At 29.7% G+C, this 20333-nt stretch overlaps 1 protein-coding gene across 1 annotated transcript; it reads left to right on the top strand.

Moving 5' to 3' along the window:
- The first annotated feature begins 1782 nt into the window (after nucleotides 1–1782).
- Nucleotides 1783–20269, top strand: LOC148228599 (uncharacterized). The gene is made up of 4 exons (XM_088200932.1): nucleotides 1783–2210; nucleotides 13740–13823; nucleotides 13896–17772; nucleotides 18894–20269. Exons 2-4 carry the CDS (start codon nucleotides 13747–13749, stop codon nucleotides 19758–19760), a joined length of 4821 nt encoding a protein of 1606 aa, XP_088057058.1. The 5' UTR covers nucleotides 1783–2210; nucleotides 13740–13746; the 3' UTR covers nucleotides 19761–20269.
- Nucleotides 20270–20333: the final 64 nt, after the last annotated feature.

The raw sequence follows: 20333 nt of genomic DNA, 5'->3' as shown, positions 1-20333 counted from the left end.
TAATCGAAATTAACTTAAATCTATTTGAGTGCCACTTAACTTTTGAGCAGATGATAGCTGGTTTTGAAGCCGAAAGAGTGTGACTTTGCAACCAAAATAGATCCCAGAATATAGTTTATTTTATAAGCATATATTTTTTTTCACATGTACATAGAAATGTAGCTGCCGAAATGGCAGGTCATAGAAGTTGAAAGCTAGAGCTAGTTCGAGACAGCTCTAGCGAATCACAGATGAAGATGCTGACAGGCCAATTGCATCGTTTCTTTGACACTCACGAAATGTGTTTTCGCCTAAATGTAAAACTGCCCCACTTTTGGCGCTCGTTAATAAAAGGGTGGAGAGCAATAATAGTCTATATAATGCGTAGTAGAAATCACTGTCTATTACGCATCCTTTCCTCACAAACGGGTAGTTTTTTGGATGATTATTCGTCTCGGGACGGATGTGCTAATAGGTGGTCTATGAAATATTTACAATTATAAACGCAATTGTTTAGTCCTGAGATCTATCTTTCATTTGATACGAGTTAGTATTTCTTTACATTTTTTCAAAATAATCGTTAGAATGACTTCTAAATTAATTGTGCAGGTGATCAAAACCCCCAAAAACATATTAAAAAACTCTAGTATATGTAGTAATAATAAATAATTGTTTTAGCAAACTAAAACATTTTTTTTAGTCTGTGCAAGAACATATTTTTTACATCTTTAAAAATTACGATGTTATACTCAAAATATATTTTTAAATTACGACCCTTTATTGGTAATTTATAGCCATTAAACTTATTTTAATTATAATTTAATACTACAATTTAAAAATGATAATTCTGTGATTGCAAAGATTTATTTAAATATATTTGCGTTTCGTAAAGATAATTTTTTTGGTATGTACTTCAAAATTTTTAATAGAAATCTGATGTGCTGTGGTGATCAGAAAATTAAATTCTTTAGAAATATTATTTCTGTACATTCGCCATACACCTACGAATGTCTCTAGTATTTTAATAAATAAATTCATACTTTTATGAATTCATTTATCGTAATTCTTCCACTGCAACATGATAAGGTTAACGCAATCAATAACTACTGGGTAAGACTGAGACATTAAATTGAAATCAAAGTCTGTAAAACGGTGACATCTATTTAATAATTATAAATTGTGATCTAACTTGATTTTATTCCAATAATTCGTGTGATTATGAAAATCTAGGAAAACATAATCAGTGATGATCTATTGGAATTAGTAAGACATTAGGCTGAAATCAATGTCTGTAGGTCACTGACATCTAGTTTATTTATTTTAAACTATTATTACAGCTTACTATCAAAGTTTGTGTCTATTGCTCAACCTAGTTCAGTTTTATTTTAATAATTGCTCGCAATATTAATCCGCAAAATTATAAAAGTCTAGATTATTAACTAAATTATACTTATTTAGTAATTATTAATTCGGATCTCCCGGATATGAAACAAATTAAAAACATTAGGGTCCATATGGGTTTCTTACTCTATTCTTTCAGAAAATAATCACTGACTTATACCACTAGTTTATCGTTCTGCTTGTAATAATACTATATACATTAAATAAATCTAAAAAATCAGTTTTGATTTTATAATTGAGATACGTTTTTCATATTTTTTTAAAGCAATATTTATAAAAAATTCATAAACTTCATTATCATATATATTAAACGTATGTACGAGTATATAGATTTACCCCGTTCTTGCATTGTATGTATGTATGTATATAGATATATACCTACTTGTAAACCTGCAACCACACACTCGACAAAACATAATAGAATTGTGCATTATATCTCCGCCATAAATCATTGTCAGTCCACTTGCATAAGTGGAATCAAGGCAGCAGACATATCAGAGCTCGCGTCGTATAGGTATACCGTTCCGGCAGGCTTCCGCGGTCTCATTCTTCAGGCGTGCAAAGCTCTGTTCTGCCGTGCATGGTGGGGGCAGGAGGCTCTGGAGGTCCAGCAGAGGCTGCGACAGCGACCCTCGCAACAGTTAGCGAAGAGGAGCCGAACCGGCGCTAGTTCCCCAGGCGGACCCGGTCAAGTGCCTCTCACATGTGCCCGCACCAGTCAGAAGTAGTGATCAGTGCGTGAAAACACATTTTTAAGACGTTACGAAAAAACGACGGATAAACGAATCCGATCATATACGTATACGCAAGACGTTCAGTGACCCCAACAGGTGAGATATTCATATTTTTAGGCAATTTACTTGGGTGATTTTTAGTGGATAGCGTGTAGGTGAAATCTGTGTTTATTAATTTTAGATAACCATTCGCTTAAAATTTGTATGTATACTTGAACAACACAATGTGGTTAAACCTAAATAAAATAGCCCAATTTAGTTAAACATAATAATATGTAAATATGTACATATAGTTAATATCTCTGTATAGTAGTCTCTGAGCTTATACAGCATTTATCAATCTTTTTTAAATTTTTATTGTAGTTTCTGAGATTATATAATATTCAGCAATGTTACTTTTTATATATTTTGATGATAATGTAAAAATATATTGCATGTCTTGATTTTATAATTATTTTACATATTTATTTTTAATAAAATCCAGAAAAAAGTTTACTTATAAAAATATACTTATAGTTTTGGTCTGCAAGAAAATTAATTTGACATACTTAATACTTGAATAAATATATATAAAAAATCCTTACTAAGAATCTGTTAAAATAAAGCGCATGTAAAAGTAGCATTAAAAATATTTTTTTTAATCATATGTAATATATGTATGTATATACATGTACATACATATATCAAGATTATGAACTAAAAACTATTGTTTAATAAATTAATAATCTAGAAAAATATATGTGGATTTAAATGTAAATGTGCCAAAAATAAAAATATCTATAATACTAAAGAAAATTATACCCTTCGCATAATTTTAAAAGTAGTCGTTTTTAGTATTTATAGCAAATATTTTTAAAAACGATTCAGTAAAAAAAAGTATTTTTTTTTATTATTATTATTATTAAGCAGTGACACATTTAAAAGTATATTTGTAAAGCCTTCTTCTAACATATGATGAACGTGTTGGCATATTTTTTAATTATTGCAAAAGACATAGTTAATTTAGAAATGATCGAGTGTACAAATATCTTTTTCTTAAAAAAAGATGATAAAAAAATTTGAAGATTTTTTTTAAATTAATGCAAATCGCTTGTTCCTAATATATAGTAACCACGTGTTGTCAAAAATATTGGGAAACCACATTTATGATTAACCTAAAGTCATATGATAATTATCCTTAAACAACTTAAAAAATCAGGGATTTAAGCATATATAAATTACACAGTAAGTTAATTATTTTTATATGATAAAAATGTATTTACCCAAACAAAAATATAGAATCATATTAATACATTGGATAGTATATTCTTACAAGAGTATTAATTTTTTATCTCATGTATAAATAAGTTTACCCCACTTGTTTTTATATAAACGTTTATTACAAAAACATTTTAAAATAAAGCACAAGTTGCTGGTTTATAGCCGTTATCTAATTATCTAGAAGAAATTAAGAAGATAAAATAATAATAATAGTAATAAAAATATAAAATAAATTAAGTAAAAATTACATAAATTTTATAAATAAAATAAAAGAAGTAATGATAAGATATTCTATATTGATTTATGTTTTTTTATATTCCAAATCCTTATATGTACATCTTTTATTACTTAAATGTATACGTGAACAAATTGGTGAAGTTATTTTTAGACATTTTACAGCGTTACTTTCAGTAACAATAGAGTTGTCAATTTTCTTAAAACGCTTTTTTATGATTAGTTGCTATGTTGGAAATGTTTATACTATATTATAATAGTATAGAAAAGTAGCAGTATTATATAATTTTACCCCTAAAGTAATTTTTTCAATATAATTTATTATATATTACAACAAAATAGGTATAATATATAAGCTTGATTTAGAATAAGTAAAAATTATTTACTTTTTTATTATGTTTCTGTATAAAATAAAAATATATTCCAGTATTGTGCTATAAAAAACTGTTAATTATGTATATTTATAATAAAAAATATTATTTTATATGTCAAATATGTATTATGCAATACATCGATTTGCCATAATAGGATTTTATTTATCAACTAATATACAATTTGGAATATCGTCCCACTAGTATACGCCTACGTATTTATACAACAAAATATCAAACGTGCATAACCAAATTTAATGCTAAATGCTAAATATACACTTACTTTTTTTTTATAAATCAATATTTTTAATACACAACTTAAAAGCTCAACTTCCGAACAATTACGATTAACCGTCAATAATTGAGTGTTATTAAACGTTATCGCGGATGTTACATCGGACCAGTCGTTATTCTTGTATCATTACCTCACATGAAAACGGTAAAACGCCACCGTGAACGTACACCATCATGCATAAGATAATAACAAACAATATTTGATTAAAAGCTTTCAATTAATTTCGCTGATTGCATTGAAACGGTGTGAAAACGTATCGGTTACGGTTGAAAATAAATTATACACATATCCAACCAGATGCATTGTTTCATTTTTCTTCATATTATGATGGCAACAGCCTTATTGTTTATTTTTTATGTAACGAGTTATGAGAACAAAAATGTGTAACACGTAGCAGTGATATATTAAACTTCTCATACGGTGAAGGGTTAATCTCATTTACAAGCCGCGCAAAACCGAAAGTGGAATGCTGAAGAGATTAAATTTTTTATACGCATAATCAAAATCGTTTTCGATTATTCAGTGACGCAAACTGGTCCTGATTTTATGTGGGACTGCGATATTGGAATGCAATTGGAGCTATAAAATCCACACGGCTAAAGTTGATAAACCAGTACAAAGCGAATGTTATTAATTACTTATATATGAATACATTTTAATGTCGACCGCGCTACTGGACGCTTTAAGTGTTAAGGTTAAGAACCTCTAACCGAAAAAAAATACTTACGATTTTATTCTGCCTTAAACCTGTTCTCTGGTATTGAACTATCGCAGCGATCTTCATGACAGGTGATTACTTTTATTTTTAAGATCAATCATGAAATCGATCCGTGCGAGATTGTATAAAATGTAGTTATCCTAAAATTTAAATATGATATAATGAATCTTAAAATAAAACTCGATCCTGTCGCAGTCAATGCGAAACCAAAAACTCGTTTCAAGGGTCTTGACACAGTTCGAAGGGCTTGCAATGAATCACCGACGTTTTTTGTTGTTGTTCGATATGCACCTGTAAAAGATTCTCAAAAACGTGTTGCTTAACGGTATTATTAACGTTAATAATAAATAAATAAAAGACGTTATAAACCTCACTTGACCCGCCGTAGTACATTTCATAACGTAATATATTACATAAATATGATAATCATTACAATATAACACAAATGGTACATAAAAACAGAAATAAATTCAAAGTGACATCGACGCGCATAAGCACCAAACCCGAACGCGTTACATAGACATACGCAGTAATTATTTTTTTAAATATTCCTATAACTATATGTATCAGATTTTATACTTTACTATTAAAAAATAATTTAAAAACTATCATCCTGTTTACTTTCACCGTGTGTTTAAAGCGTACATGTAATATATCCGCTTCGTCGCATGTTACAACCAACATAACTGTAAAGTGCAACAGTATTAACACACTTCGTTTGTCGTCTATTAAATTTGTGTTTATATCCACTGCAACCATTATGATGCTAAGCAATATACGTGTTCAATATTCAAACTCAATGGAATAATGATTTGACCGACTGAAACAATAAGACGAAACACTGAAGATATGGGTCGAACAAACGCGTGTGATAATGAATGAATGTCGGTCGTACTATAGTGTCAAAATATAAATACAAAAATATCAATATTTTTTATTTATTATGTTGACCACATCTTTAATTATATATAAATAAAATAAAGCCTAATTTTAATCATTGCAAGGAATGCTTAACATATTTATTAAATAAAAATTAAGTTTATATAGAAAAAAAAATACTCTAAGCCTAGTATTTTAAAAGTATTATTATTAATATAGAAACACAAAAATAATATTAAATATATTTTATTATAAGAATTTTTGTTTTTAATATTTAATATTTTTTTAAATATTTTTGTTAAAATACAGAACTTAACCACTAAAGGTTAAGTCATAGCAAGGGCTTTATTTTCTATAAATTATTAAATTTTAATGCATAGTGAATAATTGTATAGTCAATTATTGTGTATATATATATTCTTATATTTCTCAGTGTTACCTATATAGTATATTTTTGCATTGAAAGTAGTTTTACAATTTTGATATTTTATTGGTATTCTGAAACAGTATTATTCAAAGTGATTGGACAAGTCTAAAAATAAATTTATCATTCCATGACCAATCGCTTATAATTAAATGATATCATAAAAAGCTCTGATATATATGTAAATGCAAGACCTTGAATAATAATTCTATATTGCTAAACATTCGCACATATCAATTTATTAGAGTGCCTAGGCGTTATTATGACTCAACGAAAATTCTTTAAAAGGATACGTCGATAAATTGCCATCTAACAACATAAATAGAATCGAGCGCTTAACATTTATAAAATATTTTCTTTCTTCAGCGCAGAAATTACTTACACGCTATAATCCAATCTGTTTTTTCTGTTACAAAATTGTAAGCGTGTGTCTTTGTTTTTACCTCATCGAGAGAAAATAAAGCCGTTGCTCAACTAAGTAAGATTTGTGTCATGATGGAATCGCGAGCGACCACAATCGGTTATAGGTTATACGCCTGTCGAAATGCGGATCGATCGTGATTTTAATTATTCATGAATATAACCAAGCGATAGTGAGAATATTAAAATTATCCTTTGGCACTTATCATATTTGCATACGAAACAATAGGGCAGGAGGAGTTTCCGCCAGTACGAAATTGCTGCCTAGGATATTCCAAAATTCCAAGCGGATGATTATCTGAGATGGGAACGAAGAGAATGCAATGAAAGCATAGATTATGAATAAAAAAAAATATGTAATGATCAAACGAAATAAATTTAAAGTATAATGACGTTAACAGTCCTAGATTTAAAAATGCTATCACGCATTAATATCTGTCACAATGCCAATTTCTTTCTATAAAAAGTTAATTAAATATAAAACATGTACCTACTTCATACATTATGGACTAATTATAAGTCAGGTAATAGTTATTTTTATATTTTTACTTTTCTACGTGTGATGATTGCTTTTTTAAAAGTTTGTTGTATTGCATATTTTTACCACAAGATTTAGTTACAATATTTGCATGTAAAATAATGTATCAATTTTAGATTTGTAATTATAATTTAATTCCAAGAAAGGTCTAGTCTTTTAGCTATCGTCAATTTTATTTTTATTAATTTTCTAAAATTTATGGTTTTTAATATTTTTATCATAACAAAATATTTTAAAGCAAAATTATGCAACTTATTTTTCAGATTTTTTTATCGTATTCATAAACATTACAAAAAACATACATTATATATGCTATCAAAAAATTCATAGCACAAAAATATATACAAGCAGAATTCACGCGTTCGCTAAAAACAATGCTAAATGAATAAAACACTATTATTTTAAAATAAATAAAATAAAAACACACGTAGACAAGTAATGGATTAAATTAAATAAAACATAGCAATAGTAAAATGAGCAATAAGATAATAATCTTGACAACCATACTCAGTAAACCTATACTGCCCTGTGCACTTCCACATACCGGTACCATCCCTCAGAGTAACCGACCAATCACAGAGCAAATTCAGGAGCATGTGATGATCCGATGATGTTAAAAACAAACAGATAAAAAATATATCATTTTCTAATAAAATCTATTTGTAGAAAATTTTAATTTAAAAAAATCATTATTTTAATTAAGACTCCTAAATTCAGATTAATATTAACTTAATATATATATAATAATCAAAATCCATCATAACCAATATTATATTATTCATTAAAATTCATTTTCATCTTATGTGATATTTTAACTTTTTTAGTTACTTGCAAGCTTAGTTATATCAACCGTATTATACAATAAATAATAAAATGTTAATCAGTTTAAAGATAAATTTAAAATGTTACTTTCACTGAATTTAAATATTATTACTGATATATTTTAATGTAATATAAATATTTGTGAGAGTATTAAATAAGTATTAATTTCTAAAAAAAATGTTAAGACTTAATTTTTAAAATTATGTCTTAAAAAATGATATCCATGATTGATCTTAAAACATCTAGTCACTCCTTACACTCATAAATGTTATTCTGGTTTAAATATGTCATATTTGATAATAAATTAAATGAGCTTATTCCGTTTCCTAAATATCATTAAAATTGTTATGTAGACTCTGCCGACAAACTCAATCTCGGACAATAGCATAAATACATACTGTATTTTCTTTCTGCACGATATGAAATGGAAACGCGGAAGGTCTTTCGACCATTAGATTTTTGAAAAAATCAGATACGATCAACAATCGGCTTCCCACAAGATAATAACGTATCCTTGCTTGCTTTGATTCGAAATATGTAATTGCGAAGCAAGCGTTCGTCGAATCATCGTCGTTATATTATTATACGTATTATACAACGCAGCCGTTCTATATTATTGTTTTGTGAAATAATTTATTTTTATTATATTTCATGAGAAACGGTCCGAGGTAGTGAAGCCAAATTGAAAAAATAATATATTGCTTATTATGTTCGATTCTTGTACGCAATTAATTTGTTCTGAGAATTGGCTATTTGGTATAACGATCCCCGCTGTTACTCTTGTCGAATTATGAAAAAAAAATCAGTCAAAAATGCACGGCTTATACTTTTTCCTCCATTATAAAATTCCATAAAAATAATAAATTTATTAAATTAAATTTTAAATAATATAACCTGGCTTAGAAGTTTGCTATAATATTAATATAAACAACACCAGTGCTATAAGCTAGTGACCAATACTTTACCGACATGGTTTTAAATTCAATATGTACTCCAATGTTTCTCAATTTTATCGTGTCTGAGAGATCAGAATTAGTAATTGAGTCCAAACAATCATGTCTTCTAAGAAAATATTGTATTGGATATAATAAGCAATTTATAAATTATTAATTAAATGTACGTCTTAAGCTACAGATAAATTAAAACGTACAATGAATTGAGATATTGTGTAAAAGCCAGATGACCTTAAACCGTTGAATTTCAAAATAATACAAAGCTCATGCTATTTTTTATAATAATCATTCCAAATTATTTTATTTATACGCTTTATGCGTTCACGGTTGAATATAGCCATCAATTTTATTTTCACGTTGTGCACACGTAACGGGACTCGTACACGATGATCTTACAGTTTTGCGTATTATCTGTGAAAACCTGATTTTTTTCTATATGTTCAGCCGACGTAATGTGTACTAAAATTTATATATTTGAACACCGTTACCTCATTTTTATCAGTAATGTACCATAAGGCGGCCGACTTTCACGGCCGTGCCGTGGAGGAACGCTTCCGAATGATAAAATTGTCGAACAACAGTAACAGTTAATGGTGTGCATTTTATATTACAGCATAATACACTATAATAGACCTTAATAGCAATATCAAGCAGCTAGTGTCATTTATGAGAGTATTAGATATAATTAAAATGTAATTTAAAATATCCTTTGAACACCCCTTTATTTATATGTGTTATCAAGATTGACTTCTATGAAATTTGTCTTTAAACAATAATATTGCTTCCAAAGTCATATATTTCTCACATTTGCTCTCTTATCGCACCTAGAGCGGGCACAAAATTAGATAACCGTTTTATAAATAAGTTTTTGATATTGTTCATCGATCTTTAAATTCACGACACCAACTCGCTACATTTTACTTCATCATAACACCATTGTCATTATCATAAACAAGTTGGCAATGCATATCCATTAGTCACATGGCCATTCCTGATACATAATATATAATAGCCCGCTCCTTAATCTATGCTTTTCCTAAGCTTACAAGGGTTGTCTCAGTCGATTCGGCGTAGCTCCGCTTGCTGCGTATTCGGTTTAACTCTGGTAATTCCAAGTTGAAAACGAAGTGATAGTTCTGTGTTCATGTTCCGGTTTAAAAGTACCGACTGGATTTATGTTAAAATTATTTGTGGAAGTGATTATGTGTCTCTTTGACAAATGTCAATGATTCGAGGCAACACAAATCTAATCAGTGGCATGTGTAACGGCGTGACTCAAAATTGTAAACATTTGGCAACGTAGTCTTTTTCTGAATTGGACAATTAATATCTGGATATTATCTGCTCGGTGCCATATTTTTACAGTAATGTCCAACGATTTCGGTGCAATTTTGTTTGAACTGTTATCAGACATCTGTACGTATATATATATATAACTCCGATTCTTAGTGAATTTGATGGACATAAATCCATTAGTTATATAATCGTTCAAGTCTTTAACAACTAATTTAGCCGCTACGATTCCTTGTGTTCCTGACATTTTCATCGTATCTGTAATTACTTTTGTCCGTTTGTATTTCTATATAACTTCTAGAGCAGGACCTTAACAACACATTAAATAGTTTTTGCGTAGCACTGAAAACTTTGTGTAAATATATCTTTCCTCGCCACTATTTGACATGAACTATAAAAATAAGGTAACATTATCAAGATGCACAACATTAAATTATTAAATAAGATTATGTCTAACTATATCACTAATCTTTGCTCAGTAATTGTGTTTCTATACCAATTTTATTTTGATAAAATAATGAAGAATATTCAGAATAATATTATTCAGTCAGCTAATTTAAAATATTAAATAGGCAATTGAGCAGCCCGAAATTTTCAGATATTTTTCCTTATTCCTACAGTAACTTGACGAATGCTAATATTGTGATTTTAATAAAAATATTATTTAACTAGTATGATAATTTCATGCAATTAAATATTATTTGGGATCAATAAATAAATATATTTTGATTAATTAGCATCCAGCCTTAACTTTAAAAATATTTTGAAGACGTGATATTTATTTATTGTAATTTTTTCGTTGCAAAATGACATGCATTGGACAAATGCGTTATAATGGAGTTAACACTACCAACCCTTACTAGGTAAGTTAGTATAGGGACACCAGACTGAAATCAAAGTCTGTATATTAGTGACATTTATTTTAATAATTTTAAACTCGTATTACAGCTTAAAATTAATGTCACTAAGCACGACTTTATTTTAATTATTTATCACGACACTGATTCGTGAGACTAGGAAAATTTAATCTGTGATGATCAATCGAAATTGTAATTATATAAAAATCATTGATTCCGATCACTATAAGAGATTTAAACCCATGTTTTTCAGGTATCAAACACCAACTTATACTACTGGTCTATTCGCTTAGCGTCTATAGTATGTGTAATTTTTTTTGCAAAATCAATAATTTTACATTATTCAAGATTCATCATTATATCACTTAGGAAACGCTGATCTTGAGAAGACAAAAGTCATAAAAAGTAGAGCTATCAAAGTTCATCATTGCAAAGTTTTGAGATAAATCTAATTTGTATGTCAGTTCCACTAAAATTATCCGTTTTTTAGTCGATAAATATACAATATCGTATCGTAATAAATTTATTTTTTAAATTAAATTATTATCATTTGTTTCAAGTGAAAGCAATTTTAAATATATTTTTTTATGTGTACCATTACATGATACAAAAATAACTACACGTCTGATTACTATTACATGATGTTCCACTGGTCTATTCACTAATCACTACATTCCTATTAAATCCTCGTTAATTACGTGTCGTCAGTGTATGACAAAATTAAACGCAAATTCTCTGATCATTAGATCTCGAACTAGAAAAAAGCGATGAAAACAGGATACAGTTCTACTTTCACGACTATTTGACTGCGGCCGAAGGTCTGGACTGTCTGGCAAAAATCACACATGCATTTTAGGTTCCAAGGTAGCATGGTGTACACAAAAAATAATATTATAATATAATATTTTTTGATTAGACCTCGAATTTATAAAAGTCACTAATGTTTATTTAAGTGACAGGTGTGACCTTTTTTTATAATTTGTCTAAAATAATTATTTTGTTCTTAATAAATTTCAATTATTTTCAGCCTTACACAAATGACATTTGAGAAAAGGCACGTATTTAATTCCGCACAGGCTTTCGTTTAACTTTGACCTTTGTCTAAGAACCGAGTGAAAAAATAAACAATTAGTACGTTGATCGACCGTTCGCAATTGACCGCATTAAGTGTGGCGAATAAAGCGATTTGCCAAAATTTATTACGTGCTCTTTAGATAATTTCATTGTCCGTTCTAAAATTCACTTCTGATATCATGGGAAATAGATTACTCCAGTTCCGTCTTGAAATTTGTGTGAACAATGTTGCGCTTTAAAAATAGGTAAAAAGTGTGCATTTATATCAATTAAGATATAAGATTTAATGACAATGCTTATTTATTAAATATTTAGGGATATATTCGAACATCGAATAGTAATTTAGAATTAAAAATAAATACAGGTATCTTAAATGTGAGTTTTATTTTTGGGTCTTACTCATAAGCTTTCTCTTATATTTTCTAGGTTTGTATCGTGAATACTGATAGAGATTATTTTCTACGAGTTGAAACACACGTATGCATAGTAACAAGCACGTGATAAAAATGCGTTACCTATTTCTTTATTGTACAAAAAGTAAACAAACAATAACAAACACTAAATAAATAGTTAAGATGTTGTATAGTTAGTTAAAATGTATATATGTACTATATAATATTTTTTGTACATATGTACTAATCTATATCTTTTTTCAAACAGAATACTTTTATTAAATACAAATATATTAATAGAGCTTTTAAAAAAAATTTAGTTAATTTATAATATTTTCATAAGCTATCCGTTGTTTTTAAGCAAAAATGATGTAAATTACCCAATTTATGTTTAGAACTATGTCCACAGAACTTAAATTTTATTTTATTTTTTTAGTGCTTTTTTTTAAATATCGTAGGTTTTTGTTTTTTTAAATTTCAGAGCTATTAGTATTTTAAAACTTTTAAAAAATTGTATTTTTATTATTTATTATGAATTAAAATCTGCTAAATTGTTTAATATAATAATCCATAGATATATCCACAATCACTGTCAGCAAGCGCTAGTAGGCCAACAACGCGGGTTTCGTTCGCACCGTTCCACTGTCACTAACCTCTTGTGCCTTTCGAAGGACATTTAAATAAAGTTTTTGGAATGATTGTCACATTTGTAATATGTATCATCTAAAATATTGTTAAGCAACAACTAAACACTCAATTATAAAAACATCACAAAAGCAATAAATTAATATTGCACAAAATGTCTAGCCTTAAAACCGCTGCTTTGAAAAAAATATATTTTTAATTAGTCAATTTATTCACGTCCACCATAGACATGTAAAAAACTTTTGCGTACAACTTATGACACAAAATTAGTATTTAATTTTACATATGTAAAAACTCATGTGGTATAATATAATACTAATTAATTGTTTTACTGTTATTATAAATTATAGCTTGGATTAGTTATTAATTCAAATAACTTTTTTATATTTTATTATAGCTACATATGTAAAACGTGTCACATTATAATAACCATATAATTGAATTTCACAGAAAGAAAATGGGGCACTGGGTGACTTTAAGACTATTGGTACTCTTATCAACAATATTCCTATCACATGGCAAATCAATTAGAAGGTAACTATTTTAGACACAATAATTCAATATATTTACTTACATTTTATTAACTTATTATTATTATTTCAACAGACATGATATCGCATATGTGGCTGATCCCGTAGGAAATATTTTATTAAGACCAGATCAAACTCCTACAAGAGTCGGGAGTCCAGCGTCATTAGCAAGACCCGACCGATATGAATTTTATACATTCGACGAAACGGGAGAGTTGATCAAAAGATTGATGACTCTGGAAGAGATCCAGCAAATTATAGCGACCGGAGAAGGAGACGACGGTCATCTCCTAACCATCTCCCAAGCCGATTTGACAAAGCCATCTTCACCATTGAATTATCAAGCTCCGTCTCATATAAAAGTTCATACAATTGTGAATAATGTTCAAAACGTACTCAAAGCTGAGATGGAAGCTCAAAAAACGAATCGTGATAAACCGACAATATTCGATACACCCGATGTTTCTTCTTCATGGAGCATGATATTACCGGCCATATTTGGAAACACCGGAGGAAGCATAACGCCAGATACATTATTATCATCACACATTGAGCCTGAAACAGACGTAATAAGTGAATCTTCAAGTGTGGAAAAAGAAAGCGATGATCATGTCTTGCCGGAGAAAGAAACTTCATACGAACAGATTGATGACAGTTCTGAAGAGAAAGACAGTAGTGAAAGTGATTCTTTCACCACAACCGTTAAACCAAGTCAGCTAAAATTAGAAACAAAAACTACAGATGTCTTTGAACTTTTAAGTACAAGAAATAATGTTACTCCAGAGCCTGAAAAGAGTGAAACAGTCGGAATCCAAAAGCATGATTATAAAAATCCTATTACTACAACTACCACAATTAGAACTACGACAAGTACAAAACCTAAGACTACAACCACAACTACTACTACAACTACAGTTCCTACCACAATTAAAATAATTCAGACGACGCAGAAAGAAATTCTTACAACTAAACCAGTCACACAAGCTACAGAAAAAAGTACGGTCGCAACCACTAAAGCTCCAACTACTAAAAAAGTAGTGATTAATAACGTACTACAAACAACAACAGAGCAAATAATGAAATCAACCCAAAAACAACAAAATAAACCAACATTAGCACCAATAAGAGTTACAAATAAAGTAGCTGAAGCTTTAATAGCAACTACTACTACAAAGAAACCTACGACTACCATTAAATATGAAATAAAAAACACAACTATTGAGCAAATTATTCCGAATAAAGTAGAAACTGTTACTACTTCCAAACCTACAATTCCTATTTCGACTACTAGTGTAAAAGTGGATCAGAAAATACAATCTACAACACCAATTATATATACTACAAGCCAATATCCTCAACTTGATTTGGGCGAAATAATAAATAAAATAGCAGTAGACTTACAAAATTCTGAGATATCGACATCTCAAATATATGAAGATAATACACCTTCAATTCCTAGCAAAGTTGTATCAACAACTACAACAACAGAAAAAGCCACAGTTTCAACTACAACAGAAAAAGCTACAGTTTCAACTACAAAAAAAGAAAAAGCTGTTGTTTCAACAACATCTAATCCTACAGTTACAACGAAAGGCACAACTGAAAAAATAAGCACTGCTGCAAAAATAAAAACAACAACCGAAAAAACAACAACTGAAAATGGATTTACATTTGTGAAGATAATTCCAATTCTGAGAAACACCACTAAAAATTATGAAAATAAAACGACGCCCACACGACAAAGTTTTATAGAATTTGTACAATTAAATGACGACTATCTAGATTTAACTACTCCGGTATCTGCAGAATATATTGACGTTACAAAACCAGAATTTGAAGACCTTAACGATTCAATCACAGATTTAATTTCACAAATCGTGGCAGATGATAAAGCAACTTTGATACCGATTACAGAATTGAGCAGACTCACGAGTGAAACACAAACGTTGCTTCCCGAAGAAGTGACTACGGTTTTACCTTTAGAGACTCGTAAAGCCACAGAAGAAATAGAACTTCAAACGACTCCGACAACTAGAACTTCCATTAAATTGTCCAATGAGAACAAAAGTTCTTTGATAGAAAAGCCATCTACGACTGAAGATATTATACCAACAACGTATAGACCTACACAATCGTTCATCAGAAGCACAAAGTCACCGGCGACGACAATGAAAACTGATCAATTCATACCAGTCACCATTATAAATCAGCATGCACAAACTAAAGATAATTTAGCCAGTTCAAGCAGTAAGATAGAGTCGACTACTGTTAGTATTACTACACCTACGACTAGTACGACAACGACGAGTAAACCGACACAATCGGAGGCAATAAAAGAAGAACCATCTACAACTTTGAGTGATGAGTCAATTGCTTTAACAACTATATTGCCATTAGAAGATTATGAACATTTTACTACTGATATCGGAAGTACCGAAGATCATGAATTAATGGATATGTTGAATCAAGTGAGTCAGATATTTCAAATATCACCACAAGCAGAAGCAAAGTCTGATGATGATATAGAAGATGAAGAGGATGATAGATTAACAACAATTAAACCTGATGATGTGGTGATACAGTCTATTCAAAGTGTTGATAAAAATGCTAAGAAAGAAGAAGGGCAAAATGAAAGTAAGACTACAAAAAAACCAGCAATTGAAAACATCAAAAATAACATTACATCTGAAAGCATTAAAAAAGTACAAACTATAAGTAGCACTACACCTAAAATTGATAGTACTGAAAAAGCACAACAAATAAGTAATACCACTCCTAAAATTGAAACAAAGATAGAAAAACATACTGAAAAAGCCAAGATTCAAGATCCTCTTATAGCAAATCATTCAATTGTAGTTGTGAATGATAAAAAATCAAACGTATCCTTGGAGAGTGTTACAAGTACAATAAAACCAAATGAAAAAGTGACACAAATAAATTTGATTAAAATTGAAACAATTGTTAGTAGCACAACTACTCCAAAAATCGATGTTGTGGTAGAAAATGTTACTACAATCGATGTAAAAGAAGAATCAACTGTTTCTCCAAGTATTAATGTAACTCAAGCTCCTTCCACGACGACAGTTAAGGCACCAGTTACTGAAAAATTGATAGAAAATCTAAAAAATACCAACATTACAAGTAAATCTACTGGAATTACAGTTCCACCTTCTCCTCAAACTAAAGCAGCTGATTCAGCTTCAAGCTTTGATAGGAACAAGGTAAACAAAAATGACTTCAAGTTAGAAAATCAAGGCGATAACACTTGGAAACTCGTCTCTACTGTCGTTAAGAGCAATGACTCAAAATCCCATACGTCCATTAACGTAGCAAACAAAAAACCTCCAAATACATTACATTCTCTCGATAATAATCTAGATAATGACCCACAAGGATTAGAAGTTACAGCTGCTGCTTTAGGCAGTGACGTATCAGAATTTGCTCAGTTATGCAATGAGCTAGCATTCAAATATTGGAATTCTGTGTCATCAAATGGTCCTGATGCTAAAAGAAGTTTGGTCGTTTCACCATTTGCTGTAACTTCACTTTTGGCTATGATGTTTCTGGGCGCCCGTGGAGCTACTTCAGGAGAGATGAATGATATATTGAAACTAGACGATATGGTGACGTTCAATCCTCATATTATTTTCAAGAATGTGACTGAATCGATCGAAGTATCTAAAAAGACAGGAGTAGCAACTTCAGCGTTCGTTAGAGAATTATACAGTGATAGATCTAAAGGACGTTTGCTTAGTTTTTATAAGGATAGGGTGCAGCAATTTTATAATGGACACGTCGAAGAGATTAACTTTAATGTGATTGGTGATATTGTGAGGAGACGTACTAATTTATTGGTTAAAAGGCAAACGTGGGGAAAAATACCAGAATATATTAAAGGAAACAATATGGTCATGAGAGCGCCACTTTCAGTTTTTGCTGCAAATATTTTCCAGGTTTGTAGTTAATATTATCTAATTACACTTTATATTTGTGAGATGTGTATGAAAATGTAATTTGCTTAAATTATTTTAATTATCCAGAATCCGTATCTCAAATAATAGCAGATATACAGACAAAGAGAGACATAACTTCCTTTTATGTATAGTGATAAATACATATTATATATATTGGTATAAATGAGTTTTAGAATTTGCATCACAAAATATATTTTTTTAATGTAATGTAATAATGTAGTTTTTTGCTAGCATATAATTTTTCGTTATTGTCGATTTTATAATTTACTACAGCTAATTTGACGTGTAGTTTTGTAATAGGTACTTTGCAGTAACGAAATATTAAATTAAGCTAATATTCACATATTCACATATATACATACATATATAGAATATAACACATATGTGTCTATTGTTTACAATTCTACACCCATTGACTGATTAACTCCTCCTGTTGTAAATGTGTATTTGATAATTTGTATCCTAAGGAAAATATAGTCACCCATTCAAACACTCTCCTATATGAATATGCTTTTAAATTAATGCAATCTGTTCAATATTTTGCATATTTCCACTCTAGGACCCTGATACAAATATATATTATGTTGATTATATTGAATGGCATCCAGTCCAAAATTTGCTCAATTTGACTCAAGACCAAGGGAAAACATCTCTCTTGGATGAATAGAACTGTGCAAAAATGATTACTCCTTAAATAACAAGAAATTTAGTAATTATTTGAAAAGCATTTTTTAATTTAAACAAAAAATCTACGCTAAAACGCTTTTACGTTGAAAAAGTTCATATTTGAGTACTCCTTCTACCGCCTTCCAATCTATGTCTCAAAACGGTCTCTCTGATAGATGACACGATTATCTGCTTTAGCTAAGAACTAATTAAAACACTCATTCATTTTATACATAATAATGTTTTTGAATTTTAAATTATACCTAAATATAAGTGTAAAAGAGCACTATTTTTGTATTTATGAAAATAGGTGCACTTTTAGTTATTTTATAGATTTTAAACTTTGTTTCGAATTCATCTACTAGTGCTTATCTTTTATTATTATTAAATTATTTTCGATTTGTTTGGTTTACTAGTTTTGTATTGTTTTCTAGACTGATTGCACAGCAGCTTCTACTGATGGCCGAGACGGTGAAATGTACTTTGTAGTATCACCTACAATCAGACAACGCAGATTAGTACCAGTGCCTGCAGTTTTATACAAAGCTGGATTCTTAGCTGGTTACGTACCCGAATTAGACGCAACAGTCGCTGCTTTAGGCGGCTCCGATCAAATCGTCAGTACAATACTTGTTATGCCTGGACAGCAAGGAAGCACAGCACAAGGTGATCACATATTAGATCTGCAAGAAAGGATAGTCAAATCAGCTATAGTTGACGGCACATGGTCTAAGTTATTGAAATCATTATTACCAAGACCTGGATTAGAACTTCAAATACCAAGATTCTCTCACAGATCAGTTGAAAATGCCGCATCATCATTACAAAAGATGGGCTTGAAAGATCTGTTCACACCAGAAAAGGCTGATTTGAGGGGATTGAATGGTGTGGCTAACGATTTATACGTATCCGATATGATGTTGGTGAATACGTTCACCACGTGTGGTGAAGGAATGATCGGCGAACAACATCATACAGAAACGTATCCTGGCGAGCCAAATAAAGCGCAAAGAAGATTGTGGAGAACTCAAAGGCCAGTGATTCAAGAAGTTATCGATTCTCCCATCGTGAGAGATTTATGGGAAGAGCCGCAGGATTATCAAAGAGCTTTTCATGATCCATTGTATGATAACAGCTATCTATCTATGCCTCTTCATCTCCGTCCTCGGCAAGCGAGGCTGCCTGAATCGCAAGAACAGCCTAGACTGAAATTCGATAGACCGTTCATGTTCTTCGTTCGACACAATCCGACTGGCTTGATTCTATACATGGGAAGATATAATCCGAGATTACTTCCGTAATGTACGATAGTTATATTTAAGTGTGTGTATGTAGCGATGAATGATTTTTAGATGTTAATCATGTTTAAGAAATTTATTTTTTTAATTTCAAATATACTAAAGGAATATAGAATAAATGTGTATATAAATTAACACAAAAATTACATTAACTTGAGTATAAGCTGAATATAAAAAAATAAATTTCTTGAATTATTTACAATTTTGTGCCAAATTGGTTACAATCATCTGGACAAGGTGTAGGGAAGTAGAGGTTAATATTTTTATTTGACTTAAAAATGTTATCTTCTCCTAATATTTCGTATACACGTTTAGAGTTTAAGATGTGTATTTATTTATAAATTGTACGAAGTATTTATTCCATATGAAAATACTGATATATGTAAATAAATTAAATTATATGTAATTGTATATATTAATTTAAGTATAAGTTTTGTATTACTATTGTATTATTTTAAGGATGATTACATTTCTAAGTAATGTTTAATGTTAAAATATACATGTATTAAAAATCACAAAATTGTTTTAATGTAATTTTGTAGAGATCATATAAATGTTTTCTTATTACATTTTTAA

The sequence above is a fragment of the Plectrocnemia conspersa genome, unplaced genomic scaffold, assembly GCF_051122295.1.
Source record: "Plectrocnemia conspersa isolate PC_06_02 unplaced genomic scaffold, ASM5112229v1 ptg000012l, whole genome shotgun sequence".
In the NCBI taxonomy this organism is placed as follows: Eukaryota; Metazoa; Arthropoda; class Insecta; order Trichoptera; family Polycentropodidae; genus Plectrocnemia; species Plectrocnemia conspersa.
The sequence above is the reverse complement of the archived record's forward strand: the minus strand, read 5'-3'. Positions and strand labels throughout refer to the sequence as shown.

Bases quoted from the DNA above. Each gene is read 5' to 3' on its own strand.
- LOC148228599 (XM_088200932.1), top strand. From the start codon at position 13,747: ATGGGGCACTGGGTGACTTTAAGACTATTGGTACTCTTATCAACAATA. The intron at 13,824-13,895 runs GTAACTATTTTA...TTATTTCAACAG, and splicing joins CATGGCAAATCAATTAGAAG to ACATGATATCGCATATGTGG. The intron at 17,773-18,893 runs GTTTGTAGTTAA...ATTGTTTTCTAG, and splicing joins TTGCTGCAAATATTTTCCAG to ACTGATTGCACAGCAGCTTC.